At 41.3% G+C, this 15,331-nt stretch overlaps 1 protein-coding gene across 1 annotated transcript in view; it reads left to right on the forward strand.

Moving 5' to 3' along the window:
• ush2a (Usher syndrome 2A (autosomal recessive, mild)) overlaps positions 1-15,331 on the forward strand; it is a 213,705-nt gene that overhangs the window by 14,445 nt on the left and 183,929 nt on the right. Inside the window, exons 4-7 of the mRNA XM_060880326.1 lie at positions 3,403-3,538; positions 12,018-12,081; positions 12,298-12,592; positions 14,465-14,649. Of these exons, the coding sequence (XP_060736309.1) occupies positions 3,403-3,538; positions 12,018-12,081; positions 12,298-12,592; positions 14,465-14,649 (680 nt within the window). The remainder of the gene's footprint in view (positions 1-3,402; positions 3,539-12,017; positions 12,082-12,297; positions 12,593-14,464; positions 14,650-15,331) is intronic.

The following is a 15,331-nucleotide window of genomic DNA, read 5'->3' on the forward strand; positions in this document are numbered from 1 at the left end:
GAGATTGGTAATTGTAGCTTTAGCCTGCTTGAGTAGAACAAATGCGTCTCTCTCATGGCTGCACTAATGTGATAAAGGGAAAATTGGCTGTTCGTCAGCTGCCTCCTCCGCTGTGTAATGGCCGACGTCGAGGAGAGGCGTCCGGCTCCAGCCGACCCGGACGCATCGACGCTGAAACTCCAGCAGCACTCTCTTCCAGACGGTTATATTTCAAACGATTGGCCGAGTCATACTCGGCGCGCTCCGATACATGGGATAATGTAACAAATTACAAGTAAGGAAACAGTTTTGCTTCATTTAAATGATAAGAGTCTGTCTCGCTGAGGCTCAGGGCTAAGCTGTAAATAAAACATCCGTGTGTGTGTGTGTGTGTGTGCGCGTGCAGATAGAAGGGTTAGGCTTCGGCAGGTATCAGCAACATGCTTTGAAAAAGCTGGGGATTGCCTGCGCTGATACCCTCATCCGGAGTGGAATATTTCTCGGGGCCCTGACAGCTCGTCCAGCGCTGAAATGGAAAGGGCTTTATCATGGAGCGCTTTGTCACTCAGGCTGCTGAAGGTGCCTCAGCTCCACGTTAGCCTTGTGTTCCTGCCCTGGTTTATGGGCCAGGTCAAAAGGGCAAAGCATCATTTTTGATATAAAGCTGTGGCATTTGAAGTTAGATATACCTGTATAAAAAAAAAGACATTGGTTTTTTTTTCCCTTTTTCCTCCCTCAGATTCTGTAATAAAACACTGTGCCCTGGATTGTCCCTATAACTACAGGAGCACAACACACACACACCGTCATGTGGATAATCAATTCATCTCTTGGGTTTTTTTTTAATTGATTTGATGGTTTATTTCAAATAGTTTATTTCTATATAGATACATAGAAATATACATGAAAATATTTATTTCTACCATTTTTTTAATCAAAGAAAAGAAGAACATGGGGATAAATCAAAATGAAAATGTTGAACTTTTTTTTAAGAATTTTTATTCTTAAACTTTTTTTTATACCTTTTTAAAGCTATTTTGTGACATGTCCATCATTAAAAGTGTGTGTGAGTGTGTGTGTGTGTGTGTGTGTGTCTTTTTTGCAATATTAATAAATAAGCCAATTAATCAGTTAAGCAGAAAAACAACTAATTGGTTATTGAAATAATTCTCTCTGTCACTCACACACACACACACACACACACACACACACACATATACACACACATTTCCTCTACACTAAATCCTCTTCAGTATAATGTTAATAAACATTGTATGTTTCCATGAGGCGAATCATTCTGACTTTTTCCTCATCGACTCCAAACCCGTCACACTCGACTCTTCAGGGATTCGACTCCCAGCATGTTCGACATGACCTGAAAGAAGGCTGGAGACTTGACACACCACATTATACTGAAAATCCAGTACTGCAAGCACAAATATTAACACAGGATATTAATTAAGCATAAAATATACACATAACACAGATCGTAACATTAAAAGTGCTGACAGGTGAAGTGGACTTTGTGAATAAAATGGACACAGCAGCATTTTGTGTTTATTGTTCAAAATGTTTTACTTTCCCAAATGTAGCAACACACTTTTTTAATGGAAAGATGGACTTTCTCTTTTAATGTCAGCAGGTAGAGTTTCCACACAGAGCGCCTTAGAGAGAAAGGGAATGATGCGACACGTCTGCTGCACCGACACGTCATCTGTTCTTTAACCTCGAGAAACCAGACCGGCTCAGAAATATTAAACCCTAAATGTTGACACTAATGCAGTCTAGTGGGGAAAAAGTTCACTTTAGAGTCAAGCTTACTAATCCCTTTATTTAGTGGTGCTTCCGAGGTTTGGAAGTGTGCACGACATTTTCCTCAGGGTCTGACTCTTGGTTGTTACCCGTGTATTGCTGAGTTGTTTTTCGCGATCTTACAGACCACAGAGCTTTTGTGTTTGTCCGGCAGGTTTCAGCAGGCCTTCTCGCTCCCAAGCCGGTCGGATACTCTATTCCACGGAGCTCGTTCTCATAAAAGCGATCATATAAATTTGTAGAGAATTCAGGTAATTCACTGCGCAGACCAAATACGCCTGGTTCAGCGTGAAAGCTGAGAGCAGCTTTTAAGATGTCAGCACCTGCTGATTATGAAGTTACTAAAAGCTCCAGAGAATAGCCGGTTAATAATCTCCTGCAGCGCTGAAGTGATCGCCTCACAGGCTTTTATGTTGTGTTTTTCCTTTCTTGTAGGGGAAGAGTTCGAAACAAGGGCACATCCACACAAAGGAAACAATCATGATGTTTAAAATATTACAAATAAACCAGAAGCTAGAAATGTGTCTCTACAACCCCTATATTCTTGGACCAACATCTTTGTTTAAAAGCAAGGTTTATTGTCATACTTTACAGCAAGGCTTATTGTCATACTTTACATACTTAGCCCCGATCTCTAGTAGAGATGTTTTACTACCTGGATTTTTCAGAAATGCTGATCAGATTCAAGCTGACTAACAGAACACAGCTCACATGTTAGAGAAACCGGCCTCTGATGTTTCCCGGAGCATGACAGCAGAATCTCACGGCGAGAAGCTGCTCAGTTGATAACAGGAAGATTGCTTCAGATCAGCTGATTCTAAACGCACTGATATCAGAATTTGAGGGAAAACTGGGTTATTTGTGCGTTTTTTTTTTTCTGCTAGTTTAAGACAGAGAAGCGATTGAGAAGACAAATAACACCATTTAGGAGTTAAAGAATAAATCAGTGTTCACTGTAAAGACAACACACTAAAGGAATACAATCTAAAACCCAAAACAGCAAAACTGTCTCAGCTCCAGACCCACGTCTGAAAAGCCTTCGTTGCCGCTAAATAGATGGAAGCACTTCAGACTTCATTTACATCACTCTGACGTGGGCTTCAGATCTCAAGAAGCAAGTCATCGGGCCGGTTTGAGATTTTGAGAACGGCCTCTCGCCAGTCTTCAATCAGCCATCATGAAAGAGCACAGCTTAAGGATCCTCGAGGCAGCTAGTTGTCTCGTGCTTCCTTCATCCTCCAGGAATTTTGCTTCACTTCCATCCACCTTTTTAACTTTTTTTTTGGAAGGAAGGAAGGAAGGAAGCTGTGAACATACAAATGTGAATGTGATAGGAAGCCTCTTTATCTTAGAAGAGTGGCACACAGTCACCAGGCAAAGGCAAAAAAAAAAACTTTTTTCCATTTTTAAAGGTTTCCTGTGAACTCATATAACCCAATATCCAGCGTTTTTAGCTACAGAGCTCACACAAGTGTAAAATGCTGCTGGCAGGTTTAGTGCAGGAAATGAGCAGCAGGGAAAAAATGACATTTTGTTGTCAGTATTAAATGTAACTCTGGACTTGTGAGGTTTTTTCTAACACACATTCCTGTTGGACCTATTATTTTGTAGGTACACAAAATAAGTGTGAGCTTGTTTCTGAATGGACAAGAGGAAGATGGCACGGCCTTCGACACGAAACCCCTGCTAGGCCCAGTCGCCGATGTCACCTCAGACACTAGGGCCTGGATTGGCCAGAACTCCAAAGGTAACTCCTTTAAACTCCTTAATATTTAGTATGAATTAGTATTTTTTAATAAGATACTGAACACTGCACTTGCATGCATTAGAAGCAGAACAAATACTTTTTTGCTTTTGTTCTGTTTTAGTTTTATCTTTGACTAAATTTTAGTTGCTTGGCATAAATAAAGTTTAGATCTGAATGTGGCCCAAGTATTCAATAATGTTAAAATTCATTCATTCATTCATCTTCTACCGCTTATCCGAACTACCTCGGGTCACGGGGAGCCTGTGCCTATCTCAGGCGTCATCGGGCATCAAGGCAGGATACACCCTGGACGGAGTGCCAACCCATCGCAGGGCACACACACACACTCTCATTCACTCTCACAATCACACACTACGGACAGTTTTCCAGAGATGCCAATCAACCTACCATGCATGTCTTTGGACCGGGGGAGGAAACCGGAGTACCCGGAGGAAACCCCCGAGGCACGGGGAGAACATGCAAACTCCACACACACAAGGTGGAGGTGGGAATCGAACCCCCAACCCTGGAGGTGTGAGGCAAACGTGCTAACCACTAAGCCACCGTGCCCCCCTAATGCTGAAATTGAGTTTTATTATTTATTTATTTTATCAAATAGAATACAACTCGTATTGCTTTGGTGTTTATTAGTTAGGAACCAAGCATCAAAAATGCAAAAGTCTTTTTTTTTCCCCTGTTCATTATAATTTATTCTTTGTGTCATATTTTGTAAGTTTTGCAATTCCTCCTCAGCAGATTCATACCAAATTGGGTCAGCATGATGTGGTGATATCCACGACGCAAAATTGCTAAGGAGCTTTAGATAGTTTAACTGACGTCATCATCATGAGGCAATAAATTAACTTAATGCACAGTTCGACTGAACAAAGGATTCCTATCATTCAGGAGAGGGTACAACTGGCCACTACTGAGTTTTATATAAAACTATATTAAATGAACGCTGCCCTTATTTTGAAATTAATTTACCCATACAGCGTTTTCTTCTTAGTCGAATTGGAAGAGGGGGAAAAAAAGGGCGCGTTAATCTGCAAAGGTGCCGCAGTTTTTCATTTCCGAAAGATCCGTAAGCCAGCAACTAATCAAATCTGGGGATTTATATAGGCCAAGGGTGACCATATGGCCACACATAATCTGTTCCTAAATGAGATGAGATGGGATTTCTGCAATGCCCACAGTAAAACTGCATTTGAATACGGATCTGTGAACGGCACACCCTAAATGGATGTCAACTCCGTTACCTTCATTTGCTTCCGGGACTCTCCTGCACTCTCAGCCGCTACTACAACCTCCATATCTTCCTCCTCCTCTTCCTCCACATGCCTCCAACATGTTCTTATGACAAATTTCCTTAAATCCTTAATTTTTAAATTTTTTATTTTAACTGATTAGGCAACCTTTTACTGCACCGTTGGCCATTTAAGCCAAATAGAAGCTCATTCTAGCTTTAAATTATTGAACTTTATTGAAAAATTTTAGATCTTAAAACCTGGAAATCATTTTGGCTGCTGGGAAATATTAGTTATATGGATAAAACGGAGTGATTGTATGCTGAAATATTGCTTTGATGTACAAGAATATATAAAGTTATCCACTCTGAAGCATCCTTTCTTAGCATAAAATTCTGAAGTGGCTCTAGTTATAAATCCTAATATTTGGCTGTTCAGTCAATCCAGAGCGTCTTCTCTGCAAGTCTAGTTTGCACAGGGGACACTGGGGACGGTGTGTCTCCACCTCTTTCTGAAAATGTAGCATGATAATAATCGTTTCTTTAATAGCCCGTGGCGTATTTTCTAAAAATATTGAATATCACCTCCACATTGGGACGTCTTTGCTCCGAACCTGGATGTTTGCGTCAAACACAGTGAGACGGTGTTGCAGTGGTGCTTTAACTTTATTTAAAGAAAACTCACAATCATACTCAATATTGTGGCCCAGGAATTAAATCTTGCAGCAGCTCTTACATGCTTAGAAAACAGGGTGTTTTAAGAAATCTTGCCTTTTTAACAGCAGTACTTAGAAAGAGTTTTAATAAGAGTATAAGAGTAAGATAAGAGTTTACTAGGTAGTGTTTTACATCACGCTTTTCCAAAAAAGATCCTGACTAAAGAACGCGTAAGGTTATTTAAGCAGCCTTCACAATCACGCTCTTGATTTACTTTCATTTGCCTGCTGATGGAATTGCTAAGACAGAAAAACAAAGTAGATCTCATCTAACACACTTCTAAAGCATCAATTGTTGATGGTCTTTAAAGTGTTTAAAAAGCTGGTATGGATTTAATGGCTGGTTTAAATGAACACATCATTTTAAAATGTATATTTCTGTGCCTGATAAAGTTGACAAACTTTCCTTTTTTAATTGCCTCCTCCAACAAACCTTTCAGCGATCCCGAGATTGTCGTTATTGTCATGAAAGGGATTAGGGAAGAAAGATGGAAGTGCAGGAGGAGAATTATATTTCATTCATTCATACATTCATTTTCTACCTCTTATCCGAACTACCTCGGGTCACGGGGAGCCTGTGCCTATATCAGGCGTCATCAGGCATCAAGACAGGATACACCCTGGACGGAGTGCCAACCCATCGCAGGGCACACACACACTCTCATTCACTCACGCAATCACACACTACTGGAGGAAACTGGAGTACCCGGAGGAAACCCCCGAGGCACGGGGAGAACATGCAAACTCCACACACACAAGGCGGAGGCTGGAATCAAACCCCCAACCCTGGAGGTGTGAGGCGAACGTGCTAACCACTAAGCCACATCATCACTAAGGCAGACAACACAGAAATCACTAAGAGGAAACAAGCTCAACAAGCAGGCTATTACAGGCAAATGGCAAAAACACAGGAAAACACAAAATGGAATTTCAAGTCTAAGGAAGCAAAACAAACAACAACGGCTTGAATTCAAGACACATGAGAGTTTAAGTAGATAAACTAATCAAAGAGAAAACTCAAAACAGGTGATTGTGAGCAACATCCAGTGACGATGCAGGGACATGATATGAACAAAACAAACACAGAACAAGGTGGACAGTGCTGTGCTGTGTGGCTCGGCTCACAGGGCTCAGCATGACTGGGAGATCACGGTGTGATGGTTTACACATTATGACAGGAAAACGCTTGAATGTTTGTAGGATTTAGGAAATGAATAAACAAATAAAATTGGGGCATAGAAGCTTTTATTATCAGGACATGTACATTACAGCATAGTGGAATTCTTTTCATCGCATATCCCAACTGGTAAATATTGTTTAGATCAGTGGTTCCCAAACTGGGATACGCGTACCCCCGGGGGTACGCCACGTGACGGAGGGGGTACGCGAACAAAATGCTGAAGTGTACTGTTAATGTAATTATACCGCACCTAATATTCAAGCAGACATGTATTTCTCAGGCTAAATATAAAGACGTGTCCCCTCTAGTGTACTCACAGCAAAGTAGCCAGTTAGTGCCATAAAAGGTCAAATTCATGACATCCAATCAAATTACCCCATCCGCGGTAAACAAAAATCTGTGTCCACTCAAGTGTCATGCGTAAGTGCACGTCTTTACGTATCGCATGTAATTCACACACAGTTGTATGTCGCATCGCTGATATGGCAGAAGACGTTTTAAAACAACTATTGCTTCGCATAAAATCCAGCGATTTCTGCGCTTTAGAAATCGACGAATCGACTGATGTAGCTGGTTTGGCTCAGCTGCTGGATTATGTCCGGTATATTTATGATGGTATTTTCCAGAGACGGACAATGCAAACAACTGGATTCGCCATGCATTCTCTGCCACCCCACAGCACACCTGCCCATTTCTGAGCAAGAGAGTCTCATTGAAATCTCTACGAGTGGCGCTTTGAAAATTTAGTTTACACAAAAATCACTACCAGATTTCTGGATAGCTTTGCATGCAGATTATCCTGCCTTAGCAGATCGCACTTTGAAAACATTACTGCCCTTCTCGACAACATACCTGTGCGAAAGTGGGTTTTCAGCGCTTACCAGCATAAAGACTCTGCACAGACAATGATTTATGACTAAATCTGTCTCCGATACAAACAAACATCCCAGAGAAATGCAAGTCATTTCAAGCACATCCATCTCATTATACGGTGAGTCACTTAAAAAAAATCATAAAAATATATATGATTTGTATAATAAAGTTGTGTTTGATCAAATAAGTTATTTTGTGAAGGTACATGTGTTTAAAATGCATGTTTAAAAAAAAAAAATCAAGACCACAATTATGAGGGGGGGGGGGTGTTACGCAGAATGGTGTTAAATCCCTGGGGGGGGGGGTACGGTGCTGTAAAAAGTTTGGGAACCACTGGTTTAGATAAAACCGATAGACTGTACTCCAAAATATTGCTTTGATGTACAAAAATACACTGCTCAAAAAAATAAAGGGAACACTTAAACAATGTAACTCCAAGTCAATCACACTTCTGTGAAATCAAACTGCCCACTTAGGAAGCAACACTGATTGACAATCAATTTCACATGCTGTTGTGCAAATGGAATAGACAACAGGTGGGAATTATAGGCAATTAGTAAGACACCCCCAATAAAGGAGTGTTTCTGCAGGTGGTGACCACAGACCACTTCTCAGTTCCTATGCTTTCTGGCTGACGTTTTGGTCACTTTTGAATGCTGGCGGTGTTTTCACTCTAGTGGTAGCATGAGACGGAGTCTACAACCCACACAAGTGGCTCAGGTAGTGCAGCTCATCCAGGATGGCACATCAATGCGAGCTGTGGCAAGAAGGTTTGCTGTGTCTGTCAGCGTAGTGTCCAGAGCATGGAGGCGCTACCAGGAGACAGGCCAGTACATCAGGAGACGTGGAGGAGGCCGTAGGAGGGCAACAACCCAGCAGCAGGACTGCTACCTCCGCCTTTGTGCAAGGAGGAACAGGAGGAGCACTGCCAGAGCCCTGCAAAATTACCTCCAGCAGGCCACAAATGTGCATGTGTCTGCTCAAACGATCAGAAACAGACTCCATGAGGGTGGTATGAGGGCCCGACGTCCACAGGCGTGTGTTGTGCTTACAGCCCAACACCAGGCAGGATGTTTGGCATTTGCCAGAGAACACCAAGATTGGCAAATTCCCTTGTGCTCTTCACAGATGAAAGCAGGTTCACACTGAGCACATGTGACAGACGTGACAGAGTCTGGAGACACCGTGGAGAACGTTCTGCTGCCTGCAACATCCTCCAGTATGACCGGTTTGGCAGTGGGTCAGTAATGGTGTGGGGTGGCATTTGGAGGGCCGTCCATGTGCTCGCCAGAGGTAGCCTGACTGCCATTAGGTACTAAGATGAGATCCTCAGACCCCTTGTGAGACCATATGCCGGTGCGGTTGGCCCTGGGTTCCTCCTAATGCAAGAAAATGCTAGACCTCATGTGGCTGGAGTGTGTCAGCAGTTCCTGCAAGACGAAGGCATTGATGCTATGGACTGGCCCGCCCATTCCCCAGACCTGAATCCAATTGAGCACATCTCACACATGTCTCGCTCCATCCACCAATGCCACATCGCACCACAGACTGTACAGGAGTTGGCGGATGCTTTAGTCCAGGACTGGGAGGAGATACCTCAGGAGACCATCCGCCACCTCATCAGGATCATGCCCAGGCATTGTAGGGAGGTCATACAGGCACGTGGAGGCCAACACACACTACTGAGCCTCATTTTGACTTGTTTTTACAAGTCTTGTTTTTTGACATTACATCAAAGTTGGATCAGCCTATAGTGTGTTTTTCCACTTCAATTTTGAGTGTGACTCCAAATCCAGACCTCCATGGGTTGATAAATTTGATTTTCATTGATAGTTTTTGTGTGATTTTGTTGTCAGCACATTCAACTATGTAAAGAACAAAGTATTTAATAAGACTATTTCATTCATTCAGATCTAGGATGTGTTGCTTAAATGTTCCCTTTATTTTTTTGAGCAGTGTATATAAAGTTATCCAATCTAAAGTGGCTCTAGACACAGATCCTCATAATTGGCTGTTCAGTCAGATTCGTCAGAACGAATCCAGAACGTTTTCTCTGCAAGTGAAGTATTCACACAGCTGAGGAGTTTGGGGCTGGAGCACATGCCCCTGGAGCAGGAAGGGTTAACCACTTGAGCCAGAACTGCCCCATAAATTTATTTATTTATTTATTTATTTATTTATTTATTTATTATTATTATTATTATTATTATTATTATTATTATTATTATTATTATTATTATTATTTTAACCAGAAGATGCACTGATTAGATGTTGGAATTGATTTGAAATCGCTCGAAGTGACAGATAAATGTCTAAAATATATATATTTTCTTAGATATTTCTTTTTTTTCTCGTTTCTGCCCCAGAACTGTTCAGAACATTGTTGTTGGTCTAATAATGTTTTGCTTTTCAGTGGCAAGACAATGAAATAAATAAATCAGTAAAAAAATTAATTTATAAATTATAAATAATAAATTAATTATAAATAAATTAAAAAATTAATTTATAAATGACAGCAAATTTGTGCAGATTTGGTCCAAGCTGCATCATGTGACCTGTGCTTACAGCCACAATGTATATCGTTTATGACCACAGACCACTTATAAAGACACAGTCAGCCAAAGCCCTCTTCCATTTATGAGCTGCTAACATGAGAACAGCTAGTCATTACAAATATCTCTTCACTTGTAGGATCTTAAATGAAGACTTGTCTGCTTGTTTTGTTTTGATTTAACCAATTCTAATAATTAAAAAATAGCTGCAAAAACAAGCATTTTGTCTGGAAACAAAAATCAGGAAAATGAGTAATGATAACATTAATTTAATCTGGAAAATACAACAGAAAAAAACACAAGAAATTTGTGACAAATATTCAGTTTGTGTTTATCGTCCCAGCAGCTCCACAGAAATGAGTGTGTGAATGAATCTGTAGTCACACGGCATCCAATGGAGCTGTGATTTAAGTGGAAACACTGAATCAGTTCTGCGGCAAGGAAACGAGTTCACGCCCACAAGTCCCTTATTTACATGTCATATGCATAGATCACGCCCTATTGTGCCCACATATACATATCATTTACATCAAACACACCCTAATTTATGCGATTGCTGCAGTATTGAATTAATGAAAAGAAAGCGTTCAGCAGCCTATAGCCAAAAAAACGTTCAAATGAAGGGGGGGGGGGGGTTCTTTTCTGTAATGCTGTGTTAGATGTGCTTGTGTCCAATGGAGCCGAAAATAAAGGTATCCTTATTTCAGTGATCATAAACGGCATAAAAAGTGCACGTGGCATTTAAATTTGAAACCAGTATAAACCAGAAACCAGATTTTTTTTTTTTTTGGATTAATTGAAGTTTATGACTGAATCAAGAACATTGGAGCTGTGTCATTTTCTAAATATTCATTCATTCACTCACTCATTCATCTTCTACCGCTTATCCGAACTACCTCGGGTCACGGGGTGCCTGTGCCTATCTCAGGCGTCATCGGGCATCAAGGCAGGATACACCCTGGACGGAGTGCCAACCCATCGCAGGGCACACACACACTCTCATTCACTCACACAATCACACACTATGGACAATTTTTCCAGAGATGCCAATCAACCTACCATGCATGTCTTTGGACCGAGGGAGGAAACCGGAGTACCCAGAGGAAACCCCCGAGGCACGGGGAGAACATGCAAACTCCACACACACAAGACGGAGGTGGGAATCGAACCCCCAACCCTGGAGGTGTGAGGCGAACGTGCTAACCACTAAGCCACCGTGCCCCCTTTCTAAATATTAAAAATAATTTTTTTTTAATCACTTTAATTTTCATTTTTTAATCAGCAGTATTTCAAAATACAAAGGTGATGATTATGATATCGCAGTGCTAGTATTAACAGTCCCATTTGGTCCTTTTTATGGAATTTTAAGGAGATTTAAAAAAAAAAGAAAAAAAAAACTGATCCTGTTTACACACATTTCCACACATAAGCCCAGGTCTGCGAAATCCTCTTGGCAGGTGTCGGGGGAAACATGACTCGAAAACCAAATGGAAAAGCAAGTTCATTTTAATAGCTTTGAAATTCTTTCAATTTAAGCTTTAATTGTGCTCAAACCCAAACCATAACAAAACACAGCTTACTTAATATTCACACTTGTTTTATTGGTAATATATAATAAATGTGCTACTCTACCTGACTTTTTCAGTAAGCTTCAATGCTTTATATCTAATATCAAAGCATAGGTTTGCATTTTGTTTGTTGTTCTTTTTGCATCCTAACTACACCACACCACTGAGTCAGCAAGATTACACACTGACCCAGCGCTGCAAATAAGTGCAATATATCCACCATGCTGCAAGTGTGTCTTTTACCCCAAACAATGGCAGAGATAAGGTAATCCTCTCCTGCTATGGATCCTGCACACTCTTCTCAATAGCAGCCTTTCACACCTTTTTTTTTTTTCCTTTCCCAGGGTCCAATCAATTCATCGGGAGAATGCAGGATTTCAGATTTTATCCCCAGACTTTGACTAACAGGTCAGTGGATTGACATCCAAGCATCAATCTGGAAAGATCTCAGTATAATAGATCAGCCACATTGATTCAGCTTGTTCAGAAGGGTTCCTGGGTATATTTGTCTGTTTTATTTCATTTTCTGTACTTTTCTGCCATAACACCTCAGCCCATGTGAAAATATGATGAAACCTAAAAAAAAACCTGGTAACATTCCAACATGCTTGTTTATTTTTTTAGGGAGATTGAGGAAGTGTACTCTGCGAGAAAGCCTCCCCTCCACATTCAGCCATCATGCCTCTGCCCCTCCAGTCACCCCAGAGTTCACCCCGTAGCGGAAAGGTACTGCATTCCTAATGGCGCCCATGACACCACCAGCAACCGCGTGCTCCGCCTCAACCCGCACGCCCACCCACTGAACTACATCAATGATAACGACATCAGCACCGGCTGGGTGTCTTCTGTTTTCCCAAACCTGGAGAAACTGAACCGAGGGGTTTCCATCACCATAGACCTGGAGAGTGGACTGTACCAGGTAGCACATGAGCACTTTACAGTAAGAGTACAGTACGTACAGATGTACGCGATGGCCCGCGGGGTGCTTCATATCACTGTTATGAAGTATGTTAATAAATATATAAAAAAGTCTGCTGTCTTACACAGCATGTGAGCGCTCTTCTCTGTTTTGATGATATGAAGCACAGGATAATGACATCATATCACTTTAAACATGACACACGCTGTGGCACTCAAGTGATCCAACAACCTGATTACATTGTGAGAAAAGCAGACTTTAATGTAGCAGCACAATCTTTAACCACACAGTCAAGGCGAGGTTAGAAAGTAACCAAAGCCATTTCATTTTAGCTTCACATTGTTCATTTACAGACGCTTTTTGTTTATTTTGCCCCTTTTGCCCCATTGCTTCTTTCTGAAAACCTGTACACTAAATATAAAATAGAATTACTTTTGTTACTCATGAGCTTTAATGCTGTTATACGTTTACAGATCTTTCACACCGAATGTCTCTCAGAGGCAAAATAAACTTCTAAACTCAAAACAGACAGCAGAATTCATCACTTTCTTAAAAAAAATAAATAAAAAATAAATCCTCAATCCTCCAACTCGTATAAGAAAGGTGTACGTACACTTGACCTTTCACCTCTGCTCTGTGCATGTTGCTCTTCTAGCACTCGAATGAAAAACTTCATCCTTCATTTTTATCCATTTGCTTCTATTTCAACATTATAATAATAATAATAAATAAATAAAAATAATAAAAATAATAAATAAACGCATCTGATTTATGAATGAATGTAAATGTTATTTTTATAACCTGATAGCTTTTATAAAACAAAAAAAAAACATCTAAATGAAACAACTTCATGTATGATTTGTGGAAATAAAATAAATACAGAATGACACTTCAGATATATAGAGAGATAGAGCGAGATTTTGAACAATTCAACTGATTGCATAGTTTTAGCTGGTTTTTCTTTTTTTTTTTTTCCAGTTCCAATTAAGCAAGTTGCAAGTTCAACTCCCAGAACAGCCAGACTGCATTATTAAGCAAAGCCCTGATCCCTGAAGTGTCTAGTGACTGATCCTGCTTTCTTTTAACTTGAACAAACAACATATTTTTTTCTTGTTTATTGCTAAATGTTGTTTTTTATTTGTGTCTTGCAGAAAAGTACAAATGTATAGTTAGATGAATTTATATGGGTTGAATATGACCGCAGTGGTGGGTATTTTTTCCACAAAGCCTATCCTTCCCTAGCTGAGAGCAGCACTCCTAGAAGAGTTGCTCAAATCTTATAGCCGGAGACTTCAAGGCTTGCGTGTTTGTCTCGGATCCCTGAACGGTTTTTGCTTTGCAAATCCAGAGGCTTGGGACCCTTTCGGCTGTTCAAACAAACAACCAGATCATAAGTTCTTTCAGTGTGTGTATGTGTGAGTGTGTGTGTGTGTGTGAGCGTGTGTATGTCCAAGTTCCCTAGTCATCCATGTGGCTAAGCTGTGAAGAAAAAGAGGTCCAGCAGAAAAGCACTAGTGGATTTTCGAGTAGCTCTATGGCAGTGCCGCTCAACAGCAGATAAAACACACCGGCGCAGCTTTTTGAAGTGTCCACTTAGTCAAAGCTGGCACCAGTTCTTCCACACACACAAAAAAGACTCTGAGAAAAAGCTATAGAGAGAGAAAGAGACAGGGAGAAGGACAGAAGGGCGATGGAAAAGGGGGGGTTAAGGCGGGCAACGATCGGCTTCAAGCTGCTCTTCACAGCAGCGGCGCTTGTGAAGTCGGCCGAGCGTGGACTGTGGTGGTGCTGATAATAGATAATCCATTGCCGTTTAGTATTTCATGCATATTCCTCCTTGTCTTGGAATTTAGCACGCTCTTTTTTCCCCAGGTTTTCTATGTGATTCTGCAGTTCCGGAGTCTGCAGCCCGAAGCCCTGCGCATTCAACGGAAGACCAGCAGCACCTCCGTATGGAGAGACTGGCAGTACCTTGCCAAGAACTGCAGCTTGTTCGGGATGGAGGACAACGGGCCTTTGGTGAGCCCAGACTCTGTCAACTGCCTCCAGTTCCCCAGGTAAAGCTCTCACCGTTCCCACAAACACTTCCTTTAGAATGCACGTGTGCCGTCTGCATCACAGGCAGGAATCCAGCACTGGTCCCTCTATGGCCAAAAGTCTGCAGATACCCGACAGCCGCACCAATGCCTTGTTCTTCCCTCACACTGTTAACACAAAGCTGGAAGACCATAGAATGTCTTTGGCACAAAACAAGATCTATAAAGAGGCCTTGTCAAGGATATTGTAAGAATATTAAGTAAAGAAAAACACTCTAAAGGCACTAAATATGCAATCTGTGCTTAACTTGTTTTTTTTTCTGCAGTGTTAAACATTTGCTGCTTGTTGGCACTAAAGCAAAGAGAGAAAAAAGGTCCACTGAAGAGAAGAGAGAATATGAAGGATAAGAAGCAGAGCAGACAGACAGATGATGTTAGGAGATCCAGTACAGTCCTGTCCTGGTTAAGTCTATAAGCATTAGGCACAAAATTCGGGGGGGCAGTTGTGTTAGGAGTAGTGCTGAATAATGCAGGTTGGGAAGACATGTCCTGCCTAGTGAAGAGCCTGATGCCTCCTCAGTGAACTACTAACCCCTAATCCCTAACTCCTAACCCACACAGCACAAGGCCACACACTTCTCCAGCCTCAAACGCAATCCGTTCACTGGTCTTCTGGCTTCATCCTGCCAAGGTGGGAGGGGCT

This window comes from Tachysurus vachellii, chromosome 10, assembly GCF_030014155.1.
Source record: "Tachysurus vachellii isolate PV-2020 chromosome 10, HZAU_Pvac_v1, whole genome shotgun sequence".
Classification (NCBI taxonomy): Eukaryota; Metazoa; Chordata; class Actinopteri; order Siluriformes; family Bagridae; genus Tachysurus; species Tachysurus vachellii.